The 26,427-nt window shown below is 43.6% G+C and overlaps 1 protein-coding gene across 1 annotated transcript in view; it reads right to left on the bottom strand.

Annotated features, from left to right (window-relative positions):
- Nucleotides 1–4,811: 4,811 nt before the first annotated feature.
- The window catches only part of LOC106573260 (protein LSM14 homolog), a 32,688-nt gene continuing 11,072 nt past the window's right edge, over nucleotides 4,812–26,427 (bottom strand). Inside the window, exons 2-9 of the mRNA XM_014148169.3 lie at nucleotides 25,329–25,492; nucleotides 20,277–20,469; nucleotides 12,010–12,183; nucleotides 10,787–10,966; nucleotides 8,427–8,595; nucleotides 8,234–8,275; nucleotides 7,813–8,056; nucleotides 4,812–7,516 (exon numbers count right to left, since the gene is read on the bottom strand). Of these exons, the coding sequence (XP_014003644.3) occupies nucleotides 7,454–7,516; nucleotides 7,813–8,056; nucleotides 8,234–8,275; nucleotides 8,427–8,595; nucleotides 10,787–10,966; nucleotides 12,010–12,183; nucleotides 20,277–20,469; nucleotides 25,329–25,492 (1,229 nt within the window). The 3' untranslated portion in view covers nucleotides 4,812–7,453. The remainder of the gene's footprint in view (nucleotides 7,517–7,812; nucleotides 8,057–8,233; nucleotides 8,276–8,426; nucleotides 8,596–10,786; nucleotides 10,967–12,009; nucleotides 12,184–20,276; nucleotides 20,470–25,328; nucleotides 25,493–26,427) is intronic.

The raw sequence follows: 26,427 nt of genomic DNA, 5'->3' as shown, positions 1-26,427 counted from the left end.
AATGCCCGCTTAACCCGGAAGCTAGCAGCACCAATGCGGAGGAGGAAACACCGTACGCCTGGCAACCATTGCGCCCGGCCGCCACAGGAGTCGCTACAGTGCGATGGGACAAGAACATCCCTGCCGGCCTAAACCCTCCCCTAACCCAGACGATGCTGGGCCAATTGTGCTCCGCCCCATCGGTCTCCAGGTCGCGGCCGGCTGCGAGTGAGCTTAGACTCGAACCAGGATCTCTAGTGACACAGCTAGCACTGCGATGCAGTGCCTTAGACCACTGCACCACTCGGGAGGCCGATGTTTGGAATTTTTAACAAAACTCTTTTTACTTTTACTTGTAGTTTTTTTACAACAGTAAATTGTACTAGTTCAGTAACATTTCATTAAAGTAACAGTAATTATATGTGAGTAGGATATTTCAGTACACTTTCCACCCCTGCTAGTATTGACTGTACTGTGTATTCACCCACCTGTGATAAGCACAGCTCTTCCTTGCATCAACAGCATGTCTAATCCTCAGCCCAGAACCACATAGCACAACCAGAAGCTGCAGGTCAGAAGGAGAAGACCACAATAGCCTGGAAGGGCCACAAAGCACTGAGGCACCCCAAGAGCCCAAAGTTCCAGCGTTCACCAGCATGGCTGTGATCATTGTATACGTTGAAGAGAAACACCAGAATTCACTGTCAACGCTCTACATTCTTCAAAACACTGGCAAGGTGGTCGTGCCCTCCTTACTCTCCTGTTATCACTAAGGTATCGATATCCTATCCCCTTGGATCTTTGACGTGTACATCAAGTGTATCCTCAACTCTGAGAAGACCAAACTCTCTGTAACCCTTTGATTAAAGTGAACCCCACCCCTATGTTACTGCCAGCCAGGAGCCGCAAATCAGTGGTGTTACAGTAGTACATCTGGAAACAGGCATGGCTATGAAACCTGTTTTGTACCATTCACACCGTAGGAACGGAAAACGTTTTGCAACAAATTATTTGACTAGTTCAGGAAGGTCCCTCCCAATTTCATATAGTTTGCTTCCTAGTGAATACACGGGTTAGGGTTTGCCGGGGTAGGTCGTCATTGTAAAATAAGAATTTGTTCTTAACTGACTTGACTAGTTAAATAAAGATTAACTAAAAAATAAATGTCCTTTCAGAAAGTATTCAGACCCCTTGAATTTTTTCTAATTTTGTTATGTTACAGCCTTATTCTAAAAATGTATTACATTGTTTTTTCCCCCCGAATCTACACACAATACCCCATAATGACAAAGCAGAAACAGTATATTATTTTGTTGCAAATGTAAAAAATAAAAACTGAAATATCACATTTGCATAAGTATTCAGACCCAATGCTTTGTTGAACCTTTAGCAGTGATTACAGCCTCGAGTCTTCTTCGGTATGACGCTACAAGCTGGGCACACCTATATTAGGGGAGTTTCTACCATTCTTCTCTACAGATCCTCTCAAGCTCTGTCATTCAGAGATTTGTCCCAAAGCCACTCCTGCGTTGTCCTGTTGGAAGGTGAACCTCCACCCAAGTCTGAGGTCCTGAGCACGCAGGTTTTTAATTAAGATAAAATTCTCTGGCAACAGCTCAGGTGGATATTTCTGCAGTCAGCATGCCAATTGCTCACTCCCTCAAAACTTGAGATATCTGTGGCATTGTGTTGTGTGACAAAACTGCACATTTGAGTGCCCTCTTATTGTCCCCAGCACAATGTGCACCCGTGTAATGACCATGCTGTTTAATCAGCTTCTTGATATGCCACACCTGTCAGGTGGATGGATTATCTTGGCAGGATTATCAAGGAGAAACGCTCATAAACAAATTTGTGCACAAACTTTGAGAGAAATTTGCTTTTGTACATCTGGGACCTTTTATTTCAGCTCATTAAATAAATGGGACCAACACTTTACATGTTCCGTTTATATTTTTGTTTACTATATAAGGAGACTTACTACAAACTAACAGGGTGGAAAGTGATATTATGGACACAGAAAATATAAAAATCAATAATCATGAAAAAGAGATTAATTCCGACTATGTTATCGCTTATATTCCTCGTATAAATTGATGAATAACATCCAGGGACATGGTAAAACTCCTACATACACTGAAGAGAAAAAAAAAATGTTCACTTCAAAATGCATAAAATTCCCTTTCAATATCCATATTTTTAAAAGGTAAAGGAATTGAATGTTCATTTCTCTAGCAATAAGCTGTCGCCCACTCTAAGCTATGAGGGCGGCGTTCCCCAAGGGTCAATACTGGGGCCCCTCCTGTTCAGCCTGTATATTAATGATCTGCCTTCTGTCTGTTTGCATCTCAATGTGAAAAGAAATACAGTCTGCATGTTCTTCACAGAGAGCAACTGATGCTACTGAGCCAGATGTCTGTGTCAGGGGAGAAGCTCCAGGTGGTATTCCATTTTAAGTACCTTTGCATCATACTTAATTCCAACCTCTTTTAAAAAAGCAGATGAAAAAGGTAACTGAAATAACAATTCAACCCAGATAATTTCCAATTCATACCACATTGTTTGACTAGAGGTAGCAAAACTGAACTTCAATGCTGTGATACTCCCCCACTCAACACACTGCTTGACTAGCTGGGCCCAAGCTTTTTGCACATTAAAAACCCATTCAGTCCGTCTACAAACCGGCTCTCAAATGCTTGGTAGACAGCCCAATAGCCATCATCACTGTTACATCCTCATAAAGAATGAGCTCCTGAGTTGGGAAAATCTTGTGTAATACACCACACACACATCTTGTATTCAAGATTCTAAATGGCCTGGCTCCCCCTCCACTTAGTACTTTTGTCAAACTGAAAACCCAAGGCAGCAGATTCACAAGGTCTGCCATGACAGGTGACTAATAGTTCCCTTAAGGAAAAGCACCTTTAGACAATCTACTTTCTGTGAGATCTTCCCATGTCTGGAATACACTGCCACCAGACACACACATCACAAAACAAAGACGTAGCTAAAGGTCAATCAGAGTTGTGAACATAGTCTCTAGCTGTGTATTGCCGCTTTCCATGTGATCTGTAGTTTGTGAGGTGTGGTAACACTGTTGCTTTTATGCATTTTGTTTTGCTGCTTTTTGTGGTATTACTCGTCTGCATGCTAACGTTACATGTTGCTTGTCATCTCTCGCTCTCAATGTGCTAACTGCTTGTATGTATTGTAATTGTTTTCAATAACCTGCCCAGGGACTGCGGTTGAAAATTAGCCGGCTGGCTGAAACCGGCACTTTTACTGAAACGCTGATTCATGTGCACTGTCCCTGTAAAACATTTACTAAAACATATTTCAAGCCTTTTTGTGTATACATTTTAAACTAATTAAGTGATATTTACTGGGCAAAGAAAAGGCACCGCATTGTAGTAATGACCCAGCTGTCTAACCAACGTTAGCTGCTGAATGAAGGGAAGTGAGCATTCAGCAGTAACTAGCTAGCTGAGGCTAACATTAGCTGGCAAGCTAACCCAGCTAAATAGCACCCCACCTAAGCAATTTGACAGTTTGATGACAATAGCTAGCTACAATGATGTAACTGGGTGTACAGCAGAACCGACTGAATTCGAAATGGAAAGTGACATGTCAAACATTTCCCAAAGTATAGTTAAGACTGGAAAAGGAACGATATTAAAACGATGACCTTGTACACTCATACACGTACAAAGGGCTTGCATATAGTTAAGCAATAAGGCACGAGGGGGTGTTGTATATGGCCAATATACCACAGCTAAGGGATGTTCTTATGTATGACGCAAAGCAGAGTGCCTGGATACAGCCCTTAGCTGTGGTATATTGGCCATATACCACAAACCCACGAGGTGCCTTATTGCTATTATAAACTGGTTACCAACGTAATTCGAGCAGAACAAATACACGTTTTGTCATACCGGTAGTATACGGTCTGATATACCACGGCTGTCAGCCAATCCGCATTCAGGGCTTGAACCACCCAGTTTATAATTAGCCTTAGATACTGCACACACCTACAATCTAAAGGACCACCCTTGCTTACCTTCCTAGGTAAGCAAAGATGCATTCCACTCCCATTCACTGGCTCTATTGATGGGAGCTCAAATTGTTTGACACATATTGATGCAATCATGAAGATACCGTGCCAAATTTCTGTTCGGTAGCTATAATTGGCCATAACATTGAAAAGCTCACTTACCTAAATTTGCTGAATCTATCCTTGTCACCATAAAACATATCCCTCATACTGAGGTTCCCAGCTTTGAATTTGTACCATTGTTCACGTTTCTGGAAATGCAGATCACTGGTTAGTCCCATGGTGGTGGTTGAATTGACAATGGTCCAGTGAAAATGCTACTCGGCAACTGGATTGTGTAAAGATGTTCAGTGTGTAGAGGATGAAAAGACAATTCATGTGACAACTCCAAAAGCATCAATGGCAGACCCCATCTATTGCCACTCAACCAGTCTCCTCTCTGATGAAACAACCACACTATAGCTCATTTAAAACCTTGGACAACCCCATAAGTTTAAACCATATAACCCTGATTAGGGGGTGACTGGACAAAGTGTTGGTTATATACACAGCACAGGGAGAGAAATTACCATTTGCCTATTTGAGAAAGACAAGCAAGTGTGCCCAACAAGGATGTAATCATTATGCAGATTATGTTGCAAAATGAAACAGTTCACCCCAAACGAGTTTATATTGGACAAATCCAGGTAGGTCCCTTCCCGTTTTTTTCTTAAACTAAACAGATTCTGTAATTAATACACCCCTGGTAATCACACACAAAACCATAAGGAGGAAAAACAGGCAGATATGAAAACTTTTATTGTATGCTTTGAATAAAAACCCCAGTCCACTGAGGCCCACAGAAGAGGACGTCATGCTGGGTTTAGAGACAAAACGGTTAGAAAAAAAAATGGACCCAATTAACAACCTTTAAGTCTGTATATAAATGACATCTGATGCTCAAACAAACTACCCCCAGCACAGACATTTCAGTAAGTTATTGCATTGTATCCTTGTTGTGTCATGATTTAGTGGCTTGAGCCAGACCCTCATGCAGGCTTCTGTGCAACAATGAGAAATGGAGATACAGGACATCCCTTTGAACTAGGCACTTGATCCTATGGGTGCATCTCAAATGTATTGCCTTGATTCCTCATGTTCTCCCCTCGTCTCCTCAAAACACATTGGCGCAGAAGAACAGAGGTTCTAAAAACAGTCATATAATTAAGACAAGGGATGCATGTAGATGTTTGGTCTAATTTTAAATTACTTAAAGCTTTCAAAACCTTCATGGGGGCAGAATCCAACACACTTTACACTACAGTGCATCAATGCCAGAGAATAACGATCCTGCAATGGAAATAAACAAGACGTTGGAACTTGGCGTCAACTCCCTTCACTCAATTAAATGTACCGATGTAGACATTTCCATACTTCTGAATAAATCTAGTACATTATCAAGCAATAACCTAGTTCATCAAACAGCACTGTGCAAAAGAACTTCAGAGTACACCAAAATGGGCACAAGTTCTTATAACATCCATTTTAAGTAAACTTGATTTACTTTGACCATTTATTTCACTCCGTTATTAGTTCAAATGTAGTATTCTAGTTATTCACTGGCATTAAGGCACAACAAGAGAAATTCATCTTAACTTCCTGAGGACACTTAAAAAAAAAAAAGAAAAAAAAGTAGCTTTGCACCAGCCCAGTTAAATCAGACTAACACATTAGGTTTAACCAGGCTAGCTCTGCACAGTCATCCCTTCATCTTTAAACAACATTTGGGGATTTTTCTGGTGCCAAAGCCATATGCATACATCCATAAAATATACATTTAAGAACAATATTCAAGGAATCAAACGAGATACTGAACTTGTACTTTTTAAAGACCTGTTCACGGGGGGGGGGGTGTCCAGGTACCATAACATCATCGGCTTCATCCCAAATAGCACCCTATTCCCTGTAAAGTGAACTGCTTTTGACCAGAGCCAAGTAGTGCACTATATAGGGAATAGGCTGCCATTTGGGATTCACCAGTCATCTGCAGTTAGCAGAACTGGAATACAATCTCAGGACTCACACAAATGAACAGAAGACACCATTATATAAAACAACTTCAAATCGTAAAAAGTGCAACTGTGTGTACGTTTCCTGCAAGATATAAAATTCCAAATCTAGCTAGTGTTTACTCTAGTTACGGACTTATTTAAATCATGCCGGGCCAAGATAGCATCAGACAACATTCAGTCTGAGTTCATTACTTCCTATCAACCAACCTTCACCCAATTTGTGCCCGACCATTCAAACCCTCCAAAACATTAGCTTCAATATTGCTATGTAACTAATACCTACGAAGCTAAAACCAAAGGGCTCTACAATTCAAATATTTAAAGACATTCTTAACTGAGCAATTATGCTGACATCACTTGTGTAGCTTTAGCAAGCCATCAACCACCATGCAGTGCCATGGGACCGAGTCAGTGGCATGGAATCAAGAGTTTAGTCAGGGTATTGTTTCTCTCCGTCAGACATCTCAAGTACTGTTGGCGAGTCAAATTCTTTCTGGCATTCCGGTTTCTTTGAGAGGAACGAGGATGTGGAGTTCAGGGTTTAACCAACTGACTGACAAAGAGGTAAAAGGGAATAAGAATTTGAAAAGCGCCCTAGAAATGTTCGAAACCGAAATGTGGCCCATTTGTCAGGAAGAAGCATACTTAGATGGCCTGCTTTAGCGAGCTCTTGTAGCAGTTTACATAGATTACGCTAGAGATATAACCGTCGCAAACAGCAGCATTGTACAACTCTAGTCACACAATACCAGTAGCCTCGAGTACAGGGCAATCTACAGAAAATTAAGTTCTGACCTATGATCCATCTTTCCTTATACCTAGTTACGCACCCAGAGTTAAACTATATCGCCAAACCAGAAGAGTATAGCCAAGTACATCGAGCACCATCACTAGTGAAGAGTTGGAAATAAATAAAACAGAATATCATTTACAAAAAGTTGATATCTAGCTAAAAATCACCAACACTGCCATTTGGAGAAGGTGGATAGCTAGCGGACTAGGTATAGGAACGTTTGTGTGGTTGAAAAATACACAGAACGCTGTGACAGACCCCACTGGCTATTTCGGTGCTGAAGTTACATTACAGGTTACCCCCCCAAAAATGAAGCTATGTCAGCGATCCTCAGTCATACGGCCCTCTACACCTAACAGAATATAATCAAATACCTGTTACAGGAAGGGAAAAAACTCACTGCTGAAAAGGACATCCCTCAGAAATATTTTTATACACCTGGAAATTGTTTGTTTTGAAGAGATCGATGGATTGCATCATTTCCATAATGAAAAGACATGGAAAAGAAGTGGCATTCAAGCAGTCTACCCCAGTGATGTTGACAAATATACAATCTTCATTCTTTTAAACAAACAATTTCTAAACATGAGGCGTCGCCTCTCTGGATCTGTCCTCCAGGTGTACTATGCAGCCACGGTTATCCTTCAGGAAGAAAGGGAAAAATTAGACAGCTTTTTGATGACTTCACTATGGTTAACATCGTTACGTACGTGCACGTATGGTTAACAGAGTTCTGTACAAGCGCTTGAAGGTAGGTACACTATGGCTTGATCTTCGTTCGCATTTGCTATATTGTGAATTTCATTTGTAAACTCCATAATTAAAAGCAGTACGAGGGACAACTCAACTCTAGGATTTTGCAAATGTATTCGTTGATGATACCTTTGGCCACTACGGCATCCATCTATACAATAAGTAAAAAAAAACATATACATTACCCTGTACTCAAAGTTCTCTGAAAACTCCCGTCCTCCCTGGCTTGTTCGATTGTATCCTCCCCTGTAGCCGTGTCCTCCGTGGGGGGGACCGAAGGACCCTCTGCTGGTGGAGCGACCCCTGCCCCCGCGGAAGCCCATACCGCCAGGCCCGCGGTAGCCCCCACGTGCCTGACCCCTGCGCAGGGGGATGCCGAACGTCTCCGTGTTGATACGCCTCTCCTCGGCCCAGGTCTGCCTCCGCTGCCTGCCAATCAGAATTTAGACGCTCAGCCGGGGGTTGGCGCACGCCAACAGTACCTTATTGAATACACTATGGTTTTACATACAGTATACTCCATATATTATATATTAATAAAGCCACCCTGTATACTATCAAAACATTAGCATGGGATAGAACAGATCTGAGAGAAAAGAGACTCACAGTGGGAAACCAGAGCTTCCTCCAGATCTTTCTGCAGCTTTCCTGAAAGACAGAACAGATCTTTATCACGTATTGCCTAAGGGAAGACAATATTGTACTGTTAATTCTCAAACTAAATCTACAAGATAAAGGGACAGAGGTTGCTGCTATAAAAGCAATGGGGCGAGAGATGATACGGGCAGTTGTAGCCTACCTGCTGTAGTCACAGGAGACGTTGTCGAAGAAAGACTTGGACTTGTCGTAGTAAACGTTACGTTTTAGTGCCTCCAGCCCTTCTTCATCAGCGTTGCCCTTGCTGTTCTGAGTCTCCACCCCGGAGTTGCCCTTATATTCCCCGTTTACTGCTGCCCTCTCCGTCTCATCTTGAGAAGAAATGGACACCCAACACATTCACTCCACTATGGCCAATTACTGTTTTGCACATTTCCTTATTTATTTAACTAGGCAAGTCAGTTAAGAACAAATTCTTATTTACAATGACGGCCTACCCTAGCCAAACCCGGACGACGCTGGGCCAGTTGTGCGCAGCCCTATGGGACTCCCAATCGCGGAAGGATGTGATGCAGCCTGGATTCAAACCAGGTACTGCAGTGACGCCTCTTGCACTGAGACGCAGTGTCTTAGACCACTGCGCCACTCGAGAGCCACACATGGAGTTCTCAGCCAAATAGATTAAGTACCCATCCAGGCTCTCCTGACCAAACTACATTTGTGGAATTAAGGCATTTGAATGTACCGGAGGCCATCAGAAATACACAGCGAAATAATGTAATACTTTATCGAGTTTACCTCCCAGATTGGAAAGATGTTGTAGAGTGTCTACAATTTAAATGACTAACAATTCATACATTTTCAGTTTTAGATATTGTCTAGACTTATATGATTAAGACTTTCACATACACACGTTCAAAAGTTCAGGTTCAGTTAGAAATGTCCAAATTGAATATCTCGTACAATGCTGTGTGCTACTCCCTTCACAGAACAGCGCAAACTGGCTCTAACCAGAATAGAAGGAGTGAGGCCCCGGTGCACAACTGAGCAACAGGACAAGTACATTAGATTGTCTAGTTTGAGAAACAGACACCTCACATGTCCTCAACTGTCAGCTTCATTAAATAGTACCCACAAAACACCAGTCTCAACGTCAACAGTGAAGCGGCAACTCCAGGATGCTAGCCTTCTAGGCAGAGTTCCTCTGTCCAGTGTCTGTTCTTCTGCCCATATTAATCTTAAATTTTTTTGGGCCAGTCTGAGATATGGCTTTTTCTTTGCAACACTGCCTAAAAGGCCAGCATCCCGGAGTCACCTCTTCACTAATGACGTTGAGACTGGTGTTTTGCGGGTACCATTTAATGAAGCTGCCAGTTGAGGACGTGAGGCGTCTTTCTAAAACTAGACACTAATGTACATGTCCTCTTGCTCAGTTGTGCACCAGGGCCTCCCACTCCTTTCTATTCTGGTTAGAGCCAGTTTGCGCTGTTCTGTGAAGGGTGTAGTACACAGCGTTGTACAAGATATTCAGTTTCTTAGCAATTGCTCTCATGAAATAGCCTGCATTACTTAGAATAGATTGACGAGTTTCGGAAGAAAGGTCTTTGTTTCTGGCCATTTTGAGCCTGTAATCGAACCCACAAATGCTGATGCTCCAGATACTCAACTAGTCTAAGGCCAGTTTTATTGCTTCTTTAATCAGAACAGTTTTTAGCTGTGCTAACATAATTGCAAAAGGGGTTTCTAATGATCAATTAGCCTTTTAAAATGATAAACTTGGATTAGCTAACACAATGTGCCATTGGAACACAGGAGTGATGGTTGCTGATAATGGGTCTCTGTACGCCTATGTAGATATTCCATAAAAATAAAAAAAATTGTCATTTACAACATTAACAATGTCTACACTGTATTTCTGATCAATTTGATGTTATTTTAAAATGGACAAAAAGTGCTTTTCTTTCAAAAACAAGGACATTTCTAAGTGACCCCAAACTTTTGAATGGTAGTATGTGTGTAATACAGACATCGCATTCAGAAAGTATTCAGACCGACTTTTTCCAAATTTCTAAAATGGATTCAATTGTTTCAGTGACTGCAACGACAGGACACACACGGGGAGGGGAGACAAACAGACTGTCAAACCAGCATTGTTTCCCTGTCATTGCTCACTTTGTGACTAACAGGCTCCTGTCCTATCAATAGATTGCTAGAAGATGCCTATCGTTCATTCTAGCGGGAGAGGGCTAGGCTGACCTTTCTGACTAGCGAATTGAAAAGTAGCCGGCTGAAAATTAGTCTAATCGTCCGTTTAGCCGACAGACCACACTAGTGGAAAACCCTGCAACTTGGCTACATTGTGCTCGGGCTTGCCTCACGTTAATCTCGGTCCCCTGAACAAAATCACACATGCGTCGGAGGCCGGCCATGTTTTGTCTGTCTCAAGAAACCAGCCTTGCATGCATGACCTGTTCTCAAAAACACTAGGCTAAATCGAGCTCCTTCACCCATAAGTGTTGGACCATATGTTATGAGGGCCTGATCTGTACAGTTCTCTGGTACCTTTTAGTTTGAGCTTGTTCTGGAACTCCCTGTCAATTTCTTCCTTGTTGAACTGGGCGTTGGCACTCTCAAAGTCAAAGTCCCTCTCGAACTTCATGGGTCCGTCTAGGCGCACATTGAAGCGGCCCCTGCCGCGTTGTCCGCCTCCACGACCACGCCTCTGAGGTGGGGGGCCGACAACTGAGAAACAGGCAGAATAGACCATATCCACCAGAAACATGTAGTAAACACCAAACAATACCACAAAATTATAGTAAGTTATCACACCAAAAGCAGTGCACTGTGTTCAAAACCAAACCATGAAGAATATGAATAAACAAAATGCAGGCAAATGTCCACTATATCATAGATTGGTAGATAAAAGCACAGCAAACTACCAATTGACAGAATAAAGCAATGGCTTGCCATCCATCACAACAGAATACTTAAAATGTCACCCTAACATATTTATACAACACAGAAATTCCAGCAGCATATAAAGCATGAATAGTATTACCCATCCATACAACAAACCATATTTAAAAAAAAATTTAAATATAAAAATAAAATAATTGCCAAAATATGGCATAACAGAATTACCGTCACACACTAAACAGAGCAGTGATCGCCATCCCAACTTGTCAATCTGCACAGCAATGCAGACAGTTGCAAGCAATGGACCACTATGTAACCTACTACAGCACAGAGGACGGTTGAGTTGTGTAAACGAACGTGGGCTTGACAGTTTAAGTAAAAAGGCACTAGGTCATGCAGAGTCTGAATAGGCATGGAGCTGCAGGCCGTTGACTGGCATCCTGCAGGCCGTTGACTGGCATCCCTGCCCTCACCTTGTGTCTGAGCAGCAGCCGCTGCTGCTCTGAGTGCTTTCTGGGACTCTGTGCCTGGAATGGTACAGTCCTTAAGTTTAGAGAGCTCAGCTCAACTTTAATAAAGAGATTTAGCCCCACACTATAGACTTCTACCTATAGAAACAGGCACAATTTGTTAAAATGTTCTCTAGCAGTCACATAAAATGGCAGGGGTCATTTTTGTTTTTAGGGGTTGCAGCACAATAAAACACACAGGTAAAGCCTCCGATAGGTCTCACCTACGGAGCTAATGATAGAATTCGTAAGCCCTGCAGCGGTAGCCCCATCTACAGCAGTGGTATGGCGTTGGTGAGAAATGGGCGCGTTCCAAAGCGTACCCCAGGCCTGGTTACTTAGCCCCGCTGACGGTCTCACCTTGGTGATGGTGCTGCTGCTGGGCATGGCCGGCGGCTGGAGCCGAAGGGGTCGTGTGGCCCAGAGCGGGACTCCTGCGGCCCAAGCCAGGAGTCGGAGCATAGGGGGCCGACGGAGCTGGCTGCTCTACTGTCAGGCTCTTCCTCAGGGGGTCCAGGGAGGGGCTGGTGCGGCCTGGGGGAACAGAGGGTTAGTGTTACACTGGGCTACTCAACACTGCCGAGACATATGAATCAGACTCAAAACTGGTTCGTCAAGAGTTGAGCTTTATATCCATGAAGTGTAAGTGATTAAACGCGTTGAAGGTTGTGTGTTGTGAAAAGCATGCCGTCATATTGAGAAAATGCAAAAATCTGTGATAAGGGGGTAATGCCATTTTGAACCACATTCTAGTATTCCAAAGCAGTATTGGGTGACATTATTATGCTCTTCACAAGACTACATAACTTCCCTGTGGCTCAGTTGGTAGAGCATGGTGTTTGCAACACCAGGGTTGTGGGTTCGATTCCCACGGGGGGCCAGTACAAAAAAAAAAATGCATGAAATGTATGCATTCACTACTGTAAGTTGCTCTGGATAAGAGCGTCTGCTAAAGGTAAATGTAAGGTCTACCATACAGTACCAGTCAAAAGTTTGGACACAGCTACTCATTCAAGTGTTTTTCTACATCAAAACTCTGAAACATATGGAATCATGTAGTAACCAAATGTTTTTATATGAGATTCTTCAAAGTAGCCACCCTTTGCCTTGAGAGCTTTGCACACTCTCTCAACTAGCTTCATGAGGTAGTCACCAGGAATGTATTTCAATTAACAGGTGTGCCTTGTTAAAAGTTAATTTTAACTTCTTAATGCGTTTGAGCCAATCACTTCAATTGTGACAAGGTAGGGGTGGTATACAGAAGACAGCCCTTTCAATTGTGACAAGGTAGGGGTGGTATACAGAAGACAGCCCTATTTGGTAAAATACCAGGTCTATATTATGGCAAGAACAGCTCAAATAAGCAAAGAGAAATGACAGTCCATCATTACTTTAAGACATGAAGGTCAGTCAATACGGAAAAGTCAAGAACTTTGTAAGTTTCTTCAAGTGCAGTCGTAAAAACCATCAAGCGCTATGATGAAACTAGCTCTTATGAGGACCACCACAGGAAAGGAAGACCCAGAGTTACCTCTGCTGCAGAGGATAAGTTCATTAGAGTTACCAGCTTCAAATTGCATCCCAAATAAATGCTACAGAATTCAAGTAACAGACACATCAACTGTTCAGAGGAGACTGCATGAAGCAGGCCTTCATGGTCAAATTGCCGCAAAGAAACCACTACTAAAGTACACCAATAAGGAAACACAAGCAATCGACATTAGACAGGTGGAAATCTGTCCTTTGGTCTGATGTGTCCAAATGTGAGATTTTTGGTTCCAACCACCATGTCTTTGTGAGACGCAGAGTAGATTAACAGATCTCTGCATGGAATATCTACAGCTAGTTTCAATAGAGTTTTAGTTTCACCTACAGTTGAAGTCGGAAGTTTACATACACCTTAGCCAAATACATTTAAACTGAGTTTTTCCACAATTCCTGACATTCAATCCTAGTAAAAATTCCCTGTCTTAGGTCAGTTAGGATCACCACTTTATTTAAGAATGTGAAATGTCAGAATAATAGTAGAGAGAATGATTTATTTCAGCTTTTATTTCTATCATCACATTCCCAGTGGGTCAGAAGTTTACATACACTCAATTAGTATTTGGTAGCATTGCCTTTAAATTGTTTAACTTGGGTCAAACGTTTCTGGTAGCCTTCCACAAGCTCCCCACAATAAGTTGGGTGAATTTTGGCCCATTCCTCCTGTCAGAGCTGGTGTAACTGAGTCAGGATCGTAGGCCTCCTTGCTCACACACGCTTTTTCAGTTGTGCCCACAAATCTTCTATAGGCTTGAGGTCAGGGCTTTGTGATGGCCACTCCAATACCTTGACTTTGTTGTCCTCAAGCCATTTTGCCACAACTTTGGAAGTATGCTTGGGGTCATTGTCCATTTGGAAGACCCATTTGAAACTAAGCTTTAACTTCCTGACTGATGTCTTGAGATGTTGCTTCAATATATCCACATAATATTCCTGCCTCATGATGCCATCTATTTTGTGAAGTGCACCAGTCCCTCCTGCAGCGAAGCATCCCCACAACATGATGCTGCCACCCCCGTGCTTCACGGTTGGGATGCTGTTCTTCGGCTTGCAAGCCTCCCCCTTTTTCCTTCAAACATAACGATGGTCATTATGGCCAAACAGTTCTATTTTTGTTTCATCAGACCAGAGGACATTTCTCCAAAAAGTACGATCTTTGTCCCCATGTACAGTTGCAAACAGTAGTCTGGCTTTTTTATGGCGGTTTTGGAGCAGTGGCTTCTTCCTTGCCGAGTGGCCTTTCAGCTTATGTCGATATAGGCCTTGTTTTACTGTGGATATAGATGCTTTTGTACATGTACTATTGTTTGTACAGATGAACGTGGTATCTACAGGCGTTTGGAAATTGCTCCCAAGGATGAACTAGACCTGTGGAGGTCTACAATTCTTTTTTCTGAGGTCTTGCCTGATTTATTTTGATTTTCCCATTATGTCAAGCAAAGAGGCACTGAGTTTGAAGGTAGGCTTTTAAATACATCCACAGGTACACCTCTAATTGACTCAAATGATTAGCCCATCAGAAGCTTCTAAAGCCATTACATAATTTTCTGGAATTTTCCAAGCTGTTTAAAGTCAGTCAACTTAGTGCATGTAAATTTCTGACCCACTGGAATTGTGATACCGTGAATTATAAGTGAAATATTCCGTCTGTAAACAACTGTTGGAAAAATGACTTGTGTTATGCACAAAGTAGATGTCCTAACCGACTTGCCAAAATTATAGTTTGTTAACAACAAATTTGTGGAGTGGTTGAAAAATGTTATGACTCTAACCTAAGTGTATGTAAACTTCAACTGTAGGTGAGTAAGTAGTATAACAAATCAGTGTTTCTCTTCCACGTGTGGTTCTTCTAACTTTAGATACAAGGATAGTAGCGGTACCCAGAGAGTGTGACTCAGTGGGGAGAGCAGCGCCAATAGCACTGCTGAGACTGGGTTGCAGCTGAGCTTGTGTCGCTCCAAGAGGAGGGCGGCACTGATTTTCCTGTATAGAGAGAAACGGCAGGTGTAGAGTATTGAGGGCAAGAACGGCACAAGTGTGATGGGTCCTCTGATTCTCTTTCAATTATTCGTTTTGATATCTCACATGTGCGATTCACCGGAATCTCAGAAGCTCAAAGAACCAATTACAAACGTCAGTTGGTCGAAAGGTGAATGAGGTGAGCCCCTCCCATTATTCTAAGGAGCCACTCACCTGTCCTATGGTAATTCTCATAAGAGTACTTCTTTAAGCTCTCCTCAGCACAAATGTATCTGCTTCGCAGGTGCCGCGAGGTTACGCCGCTGAGCGCAGGAATTTCAGCTCTCGTCTTTTGTGTTGAGTAACTTACCGAAAACCTTTTTTGGTTGCTTTGTCTCCTGTGTTAGCGTCACACGGATAGCTACTGAAACTTGATTAGCCCACGCCGCAAGACACAAGCTAACTTAGCTAGCTCGCTGGAAAGAAAGCTAAACCATTAAGCATTGCTAGCTAACTCAGAAAGAGTTCCCAACCTGCACATAAGGTCGGTACCATAAGCACCAATATCTATAACAACCTTAGCTAGCTTGCAACCAGCACTTGGGTTAACACCTACCCTAGCCCACCACGGCTATAGCGTTTATACACAGTGCCCACTCCAGCTAGACATTAGCCGCAAGGCACATAAGCAGTTAGCAGGCCTTTATCCATGAATTAGGGACGCAAGAAAGGTAAGTGGCTTGACCACAGGCCAACCGTACTCCCCGATTCAATGAATTATGGCCACTGACACCCCCTCGCTCTTGCAGCTCAATGCTGGGATGCAGGCTGCTACTGGCTCTCCCAACTACGGTGGTATTGCCAGATTGGCTAAACTGACCGGCTATACCTCACCGTGCTACGGTCAAAAGAGACTAGACCAAAGAAGCAATGCTTCTCGCACAGCTAACGTGGTGCTAGCTATGCCATTAGCCCACTAGGTGAACACTAGCCTTAACGGCTAAGCATCGACTAGCGGACACACACACACACACACGTTACCAATACTTATAAAATGGGCCGCCATACCCATGGGAAACAAACATACTCAGGCTGCGCTCTAACTAGTCCAGCGAGTTTTGTAAGGTTTTTACTAAACACTGGCCAGTGCTACCTTAAACTACACCACTAGCCGTCACAATGAACGCTAGCTACAACCATCTTGCTAGCTTAGGTCTCATTTTCTAGTTCGCCTAGCATTAAGTTGCTTTGTGCCTACTAACTGAACCAGTCCCACCACGTGGTGACCCAGTCTACAAGACTGCCTGTAACAGGCTAGCTAAGGCAGCAAGGCTGGCTGTACCACTAACCTACGCTGGGCAAAACGCTCACGCAGCCTACCTCAGCTAGCTCAGTTCTCTTGAGTATTGCATGGTTTAGATAATGCTCTGTCATTTTTATACTTATCGACTCCAACTACTAGGTTCAAGAGACTCAAAAACCAGGTCAACATCTGTATCAAGGCTAGCCTTGCCACCACCTGCCCGGCATTTCCGGATATCGTGGCAACCCGGTCTCCACTCTATGAGCCAAGGTGCCGCATCAGGTAGAAGGGCAGTTCTCTAGCACCAGTACTAAAAAGCTTTAATGAGTTTTGAGGGCACTATGGTGTTGAACGCTGAGGTCTGCCTTTTGTCCCGGTGGGAAAGGGCAGTGTGGAGTGCGATTGAGATCATCTGTGGATCTGTTGGGGGGTATGCGAATTGGAGTGGGTCTAGGGTATCCGGGAGGACGCTGTTGATGTGAGCCATGACCAGCCTTTCATGGCTACAATGTGAGGGCTACGGGGCGGTAATCATTTAGGCAGGTTACCTTTTCTTCCTTGGGCACAGGGACTATGGTGGTCTGCTTGAAACATGTAGGTATTACAGACTCGGTCAGGGAGAGGTTGAAAATGTCAGTGAACACACTTGCCAGTTGGTCCGTGCATGCTTTGAGTTAACGTCCTGGTAATCCGTCTGGCCCCGCGGCTTTGTGAATGTTGACCTGTTTAAAAGGTCTTGCTCACATCGGCTACTGAGAGACTTACCACACAGTCGTCCAGAACCGCTGGTGCTCTCATGCATACTTCAGTGTTGCTTGCCTCGAAGTGAGCATAAAAAGGCATTTAGGTCCTCTGGTAGGCTCGCGTCACTGGGCAGCTCGCGGCTGGGTTACCAGAGAATCTTGTTTCTCATGCTATGAGAGTCTTTAGGTGCCTTTTGGCAAACTCCAAGTGGACGGTCATGTGCCTTTGACTGAGGAGTGGCCACTCTACCATAAAGACCAGATTAGTGGAGTGCTGCAGAGATGGTTGTGCTTCTGGAACTTTCTCCCATCTCCACAGAGGAACTCTGGAGCTCCGTCAGGGTGACCATCGGGTTATTGGTCACCTACCTGACCAAGGCCCTTCCCCGATTGCTCAGCTACGCAACCAGCTCTAGGAAGTGTCTTGGTGGTTCCAAACATCATCCATTTAAGAATGTTGGAGGCCACTGTGTTCTTGGGGACCTTCAATGCTGCAGAAATGTTTTTGTACCCTTCCCCAGATCTGTGCCTCTACACATTCTTGTCTCGGAGCTCTACAGACAATTCCTTCGACCACATGGCTTGGTTTTTGCTCTTACATGCACTGTCAACTGTGGGACCTTATATAGACAGGTATGTGCCTTTCCAAATCATGTCCAATCAATTGAATTTACCACAGGTGGACTCCAATCAAGGTGTAGAAACATCAAGGATGAACAATGGAAACAGGATGCACCTGAGCTCAATATTGAGTCGCATAGCAAAGGGTCTGAATACTTACATAAATTAGATATATTTATTTTTAATAAACATGTTCATGTCTAAAAACCTGTTTTCACTGTCATTATGGGATAGCGTCAATTGATGAGGATTTTTTCAAACGTATTTAATCCATTTTAGAAGGCGGCTGTAACGTAACAACATTTAGAAAAAAGGGAAGGGGTCTGAATACTTTCCAAATGCACTGTATATTTTTTCAACTCAATATTCTTTAAAACTGACTAAAACCAAATCGAGATAATGTAGAAATTAAAAACGGACCTTGAATCATACAGTTTCTTGATTGTGTCCAGCTTGAATAATAAATCACAGAAATGACAGCTAGACAGTGAGGTAAGACTCATCCATCATCTTGGTAGCCCCTCGATGGCCAGGCAAACTCTGGTCAGCGGAGATCATTCTCATGCTGTACGACAAGCCCTGGCAACTCCCGTTATGCAGGGATCTTCTGACTCAAGCAAACAAAGATTTTCCACCCGCACTCAAAACACAATGGCCTTCTGGGCCTGGCCTGTGAGAGGTCAAATCTGGATGTGGCAGGCCTGCCTCAGTCATTGACTATCCAGAGTGCCAGGGCCCCTTCTACACACTCACTGTATGGAAACAAGCGGTGCATTTGAGAAAATGTGACAAAAAAAACAAGTTGTGCTTTTTGCAGGTTCATATTGCTTTCTCCGCTGTTAGTCTTTCTAGCCGCTATTTTGGCCTGTCATATGGGCTTTGGAAATAACAATTGGTAAAAACGTACGTTGTTTCAAGAAGGGGGTGTGTCGTTTACGTCCAGTTTTCCAACTCCCGCCTCGGGATCTGTCTATTGCTCGAGGCCATTTCACAGCAGCTTTTTGAGCCGCTGGAAAGCATGGAAATTAAGTAGCTTTCCATCAAGATCGCTTTTACTGGTCACCCTTAAGTCCAAAGCGAGTACGTGAGCCGCATGCGCTGTCAGTTCACCATTCGTGCCTACAGTTCGCCCCAGGCTTTTCCATTGTCTCACCTTGGAGCTTCTGGCTTTCCACCCACCACTTCTACAGAAGAGCTTCACCATTTGTGTCTAGTACGCGCATATACTTGGATACACCAAGAGCTTCGCGCATGATTGACTAACTCTTTGACAAACTCTTCCCCCCTGCAAGGGGAGGCCACACTCATCAACGGTTATCACATTAGATTGTGGATGCTATTTTATTGGCCTATAATAGCAAGGGGTTACAGCTGCCGGACGGCCAAGGGGCCCACTTCATCAGAGGTATGGCTACCTCTTGGGCACTGTTCAAAGGGCATCTACTTACAGGAGATTTGCGATGCAGCTTGTTGGAAATCCCTGCATATATGCCCAGGTTCTACTGGCTAGACATCACTGCAACTTCTTTGGTGCATAGTGGCCTCAGTGTCAGGGCCTCTGAGGGTTGATATGTTAAGACTACCTGGTTTTGGAGAGCATATTTGCAATAATGGAATTGGCAATATCTCAAGTGCGATATGGGGACATATTGGAAGAGAAATCAAGGTTACTTCATTACCACGTTTCTCTGATATCATGAGTGAGATAGCTCACCACATTTCCCCTACTTGTAAGAGCGTGACGAAGTTCGGCATGCTCGAGAATCACCACAGGGTGAGCTAGTAGCTCCTTATTATGAATGGAGGGGTTCACCTCCCTTCGACTGGTCTGTCTAACAGACATGTGTAAATGGTTCCTCAAGATTCAGGTGAATCCCACGTGAGATCTCACTCATAATATCAGAGAATCAGGTTTACGAAAGTAACCTTCTGACTGGCCTCATTATTACCTGATTTACTTCCTGACCTGTGACCCTTGGCTGAGTACTAGCAGCATCTTTGTAATGGAGGGGAAGTGGCAAGTACTATCACACAGAATATCTAAGAGCGTACTAGCTAAAATGTTACTTTTTGAATATCAAATGATTGTAAAACATAAGGGAGCCAACAGTCTACGTGACTCTTTTGGCATAGTGGAGCCCACAGTCAAACCTTCTGTGCCTGTGAAATGCCCAACTTGATCCAAGAGCCATGTTGCAGCCCGCCACCCTTGGAAAGCATGCATGACTATGTCACTTCCTGACACAGGGCTTAAAACATAGCTACCTGCATTTCACAGGTAGATAGCTTAATGCATAGCATTAGCTTGCATTTTAAGGTATAACGTGACTGACAATATATATGTACAGTACTAAGATAAGCTTTAGAACACAGTTGACATTAGTAAAGTATGACTGACTAATATCAGACCTTGAACACACTAGTGATATTAACCTAGCTAGCGGTCCCTTCCTCACCATATCCAGGCTTTGTGCTGCTGTGGCTCTTAGCGACACCAACGGTGCCAAACTGCAGGGACACCAGGGGGCTGGTGTTGCACTGGCTGTACAGGGGCACGGGAGCGCGGTTGAACAGGCCGTTGGAGCCCACCGACTGGAATGGAGCTGAAGTGGCAGCAGGAGCAGGTGGAGGGGCCGAGCACACGGAGGACTGGAGAGGAAGGAAGCGAGAAAGGGAGTTGAAGCAAAAATATCACTGCGCAGGTGCACTGACATTATGGATGTGCATCTCTCATTTCATGACTGAGTTGATACGCATCTAGATGCATGGGCTTCGATACTTTTTAGTTTGAAACGATCTGGTACGATTTAGTTTGATTAGAGGAACAAATTGATGCACTAACATTTTCTGCATAAACACCTTAATATTCCATTTTAAATTAATATCAGCTGCCGATGGGAGTTCAGGAGCTGGGTCTCTTTGTGCTGGATCGGTCTGAGATGACTTCTAAGCTGAGTGACCCTATGCGTGTGTGGAGGCACCTGAGCTGAGCCATTGGGCAGACCACCCCACTATCAGATTAGGGGTGGGAGGTGGAAATGTACAGTATGTTCGTCCCCCTAATTTTTATATCTATTCACCACCTGATTAACTTAATCATTTTTCCAGATTGAAAATGTTGAGCTAGTACCATATCAATATTATTTTTAAACCATCTTGGCATTTAGACAGTTAATATAATGCAGTTTGATTTTACCCGTCTCGAAAGCGAATGGTTTAGAAGTTTACAGAGCTTCTCCCGCTCTGACCAATGAATGAGAAATGATAGCAGTCCTTTTTGAAATTCTCTTGTTCATTTAAAAATGACCAAATACACCGACTGTTTAAAGCAAAACTACTTCTTATGGTGAACCTCACACTATTGCTCTGTCAGCCATATGAAGTTATATGCATAAAATTGGATAGGCTACTGAACTGAAAGAGAGGACACATCATTTCAGTCATAATAGATGAGGTATTTTCGGAATTAGACCATATGACCCGATTCAGGAAACTAGGCGTATGCCGCAAGTCTGGACAGTTGTGAAGAGGGCAAGACAAAACCTATTCCTCCTCAGGAGACTGAAAGGATTTGGCATGGGTCCTCAGATCCTCAAAAGGTTCCACAGCTGCACCATTGAGAGCATCCGGTCTGTTTGCGTCACCACCTGGTATGGCAACTGCTCGGCCTCCATCCGCAAGGCACTACAGAGTATAGGTCAACCGATTACTCGGAATGGCCGATTAAGTTTTCATAACAAATCGGTAATCAGCATTTTTGGACACCGATTATGGCCGATTACATTGCACTCCACTAGGAGACTGCGTGGCACTAGGAGACTGCGTGCTGCACTTGTTACACGAGTGCAGCAAGGAGCCAAGGTAAGGTGCTAGCTAGCATTAAACTTTTTTTTTTTTTTTTAAACAAACATAATCACTAGTTAACTACACATGGTTGATGATATACTAGTTAATCTAGCTTGTCCTGTGTTGCATATAATCCATGCGGTGTCTGTTCATTTATCATCGAATCACAGCCTACTTCGCCAAACGGGTGATTTAACAAGCACATTCGTGAAAAAAAAGCACAGTCGGTGCACCAGTGTACCTAACCATAAACATCAATGCCTTTCTTAAAATCAATACACAAGTATATATATTTTTAAACTTGCATATTTAGTTAATATTGCCTGCTAACATGAATTTCTTTCAACTAGGGAAATTGTGTCACTTCTCTTGCGTTCTGTGCAAGCAGAGTCAGGGTATATGCAGCAGTTTGGGCTGCCTGGCTCGTTGCGAACTGTGTGAAGACCATTTATTCCTAACAAAGACCGTAATTAGTTTGCCAGAATTTTACATAATTATGACATAACATTGAAGGTTGTGCAATGTAACAGCTATATTTAGACTTAGGGAAGACTCCCGTTCGATAAAATACAGAACGGTTCCATATTTCACTGAAAGAATAAAAGTTTTGTTTTCGAAATGATAGTTTCCGTATTTGGCCATATTAAATGACTTAAGGCTCGTATTTCTGTGTGTTTATTATATTATAATTAAGTCTATTATTTGATAGGGCAGTCTGACTGAGCGGTGGTAGGCAGCAGCAGACTCGTAAGCATTCATTCAAACAGAACTTTCCTGCATTTGCCAGCAGCTCTTCGCTGTGCTTCAAGCATTGCATTGTTTATGACTTCAAGCTCATCAACTCCCGAGATCAAGCTGGCAATACTATAGTGCATTCAATAGTCAAAGGTATATGAAATACAAATGGTATAGAGAGAAATAGTACTATAATAACTACAACTTAAAACTTCATAACTGGGAATATTGAAGACTCGTGTTAAAAGGAACCACCAGCTTTCATATGTTCTCATGTTCTGAGCAAGGAACTTAAACGTTAGCTTTTTTTTGTTGTTTTTTTTAACATGGCACATATTGCACTTTTACATTATTTAAACCAAATTGAACATGTTTCATTATTTAGTTGAGACTAAATAGATTTTATTGATGTATTAAGTTAAAATAACTGTCCTTTCAGTATAGTTGTAATTTTCATTACACACACACACACACACACACACACAGCTCAAAAAAATAAAGGGAACACTTAAACAACAATGTAACTCCAAGTCAATCACACTTCTGTGAAATCAAACTGTCCAGTTAGGAAGCAACACTGATTGACAATACATTTCACATGCTGTTGTGCAAATGGAATAGACAACAGGTGGAAATTATAGGCAATTAGCAAGACACCCCCAATAAAGGAGTGGTTCTGCAGGTGGGGACCACAGACCACTTCTCAGTTCCTATGCTTCCTGGCTGATGTTTTGGTCACTTTTGAATGCTGGCGGTGCTTTCACTCTAGTGGTAGCATGAGACGGAGCCTACAACCCACACAAGTGGCTTAGGTAGTGCAGCTCATCCAGGATGGCACATCAATGCGAGCTGTGGCAAGAAGGTTTGCTGTGTCTGTCAGCGTAGTGTCCAGAGCATGGAGGCGCTACCAGGAGACAGGCCAGTACATCAGGAGACGTGGAGGAGGCCGTAGGAGGGCAACAACCCAGCAGCAGGACCGCTACCTCCGCCTTTGTGCAAGGAGGAGCAGAAGAAGCACTGCCAGAGCCCTGCAAAATGACCTCCAGCAGGCCACAAATGTGCATGTGTCTGCTCAAACAGTCAGAAACAGACTCCATGAGGGTGGTATGAGGGCCCGACATCCACAGGTGGGGGTTGTGCTTACAGCCCAACACCGTGCAGGACATTTGGCATTTGCCAGAGAACACCAAGATTGGCAAATTCGCCACTGGCGCCCTGTGCTCTTCACAGATGAAAGCAGGTTCACACTGAGCACATGTGACAGACGTGACAGAGTCTGGAGATGCCGTGGAGAACGTTCTGCTGCCTGCAACATCGTCCACCATGACCGGTTTGGCGGTGGGTCAGTCATGGTGTGGGGTGGCATTTCTTTGAGGGGCCGCACAGCCCTCCATGTGCTCGCCAGAGGTAGCCTGACTGCCATTAGGTACCGAGATGAGATCCTCAGACCCCTTGTGAGACCATATGCTGGTGCGGTTGGCCCTGGGTTCCTCCTAATGCAAGACAATGCTAGACCTCATGTGGCTGGAGTGTGTCAGCAGTTCCTGCAAGAGGAAGGCATTGATGCTATGGACTGGCCCGCCCGTTCCCCAGACCTGAATCCAATTGAGCACATCTGGGACATCATGTCTCGCTCCATCCACCAATGCCACATTGCACCACAGACTGTCCAGGAGTTGGCGGATGCTTTAGTCCAGGTCTGGGAGGAGATCCCTCAGGAGACCATCCGCCATCTCATCAGGAGCATGCTCAGGCGTTGTAGGGAGGTCATACAGGAACGTGGAGGCCACACACACTACTGAGCCTCATTTTGACTTGTTTTAAGGACATTACATCAAAGTTGGATCAGCCTGTAGTGTGGTTTTCCACTTTAATTTTGAGTGTGACTCCAAATCCAGACCTCCATGGGTTGATAAATTGGATTTTCATTGATTATTTTTGTGTGATTTTGTTGTCAGCACATTCAACTATGTAAAGAAAAAAGTATTTAATAAGATTATTTCTTTCATTCAGATCTAGGATGTGTTGTTTAAGTGTTCCCTTTATTTTTTTGAGCAGTATATATAAACCGTCAGATTAAAATCGGTATCGGCTGTTTTTGGTCCTCCATTAATCGGTATTGAAAGATCATAAAATCGGTCAACCTCTACTACAGAGGGTAGGGCAAACAGCCCAGTACATCACTGGGGCCAAACTTCCTGCCATCCAGGACCTCTATACCAGGCAGTGTCAGAGGAAGGCCCTAAAAATTGTCAGACTCCAGCCACCCTAGTCATACTGTTCTCTCTGCTACTGCACAGCAAATGGTACCGGAGCACCAAGTCTAGGTCCAAGAGGCTTCTAAAGAACTTCTACCCCCAAACCATAAGACTACTGAACACCTTAATCAAATGGCTACCAACAGTATTTGCATTGCGCCCCCCCCCCCCCCCCCCCCCATTCAAATGTATCTTTCTGCGCATATAAACAGAAGAGGGTACTAACAAAGAGTCACTGACCAATAACCGAAACAGGTGGGGTTTTAAGATGGGTTCTGAAAGACACTCATGGGGGTGTCCACTGAAAGTTGACGAACAACAACAACTGGAACCTAAAAAGACACCCACCATGATGGCCCACTAAATTTGCCCAATAGGAGGCAAACAAAAAAGGCACAGGTGGAACACCTTCACACTAATGAGACGGCAACCAGCACAGGTGTAACCATACTGACTAATGAGGTGACAATCGGTGCGCCCTACACGTGCTAAAGTCCAACCTCAAAACATAAATGGAGAAACCAAAGCCTGTAACATGAATAATAATGCTTTCTATAATAGAACAATGCAAATTGACACTTAGCTGATTCTTGACTTTTACTACATATGTCTGTTTTACAAGGGTGTATTTGGGATATTGAAGTACTTTGGGGTTGGGAGAAGCTGTACCTGGACAATGGCAGGGTCCTGAGGGAGAGAGCATGTTGGCTTTGGCGGCTCACACACAGTCAGGTCCTTGATGTCACTGCCTCTGAAGATTATGTACTCAAAGATCTCATCTCGGGGCGGGATGGGCCTATCAGTGGGCCGATCCTCAGTGCCAAAAGACCGAACTAATGGGGAAAGACAAAGCATTCAGTTAGCATAAGCAGTGACATGACATGCAAAGTGTAGCAGAAATGTACTTTGAGTCAGGTGTACTGTTGGGCTGGGGGGGAAAAAGTTGGTCACCTGCTCACAAAATACATATACACATCCATGTTACTCAAGCATTGCACCCACACAGTTTGCGCGCCTCTGCGTGGCCAGGCGCTAAAATAGAAATTGGTTCGATTTGTGACACTCAACGCGCTGCAAGTCTGGCCTCTCCCATCTCCTCATTGGTTTTTAGGAGCATATACCCACGTGGGTGATTGAAAGATGAACTTTAGGTCCACACTCTGGTCGGTTGTAGTAATGTTGTGAAGTTGGCTTCCAACGGCCATATAAAGTCCAAAGAAGAAAAAGAAGCCTGAAGGAAGGAGAGATGACAAGAAACTAATTCGGTTTACCGTTTTATCTGTGGATTAATTGTCGGAGTAGAGTACATTGTGCATTTCAGGTAAAATAACAACCCAATGTTTATGACCAGGAGAAATTAGCTAGCAACAGCTAGCTAGGGGACTTTAAGTAGCAACCACCTAGCAGACCGGGTATGGTAACTGGTGGTGAAAGAGACCAGACTACAGAGGTAAAGAGGGAGTTTACCCAAAAGGGTTTTGTAGATGAACACATACAAATGTATCTTTCTGCGCATATAAAGTGAGGTCCAACCTACCATTTGGTACCATGTGCAATGGTGGGTGAGTGACTTGGCATTTGTAATAAAGCGCAAGGTCTCTAAGACGGAGGAGGCTGCATGCATATACAAGTCACCATAATCAAATTACAGAGAGAAAAGTAGCCCGAACAAGCTTCTTTCTAGCCATAAGTGGGAAGCAAGCCTTATTACGAAAAAAAAAAAACTACTTCAATTTCAGCTTTGTCAGAAGATTATCCACATGAACTT

Source organism: Salmo salar, chromosome 16 (assembly GCF_965601325.2).
Source record: "Salmo salar chromosome 16, fSalSal1, whole genome shotgun sequence".
Classification (NCBI taxonomy): Eukaryota; Metazoa; Chordata; class Actinopteri; order Salmoniformes; family Salmonidae; genus Salmo; species Salmo salar.
The sequence above is the reverse complement of the archived record's forward strand: the minus strand, read 5'-3'. Positions and strand labels throughout refer to the sequence as shown.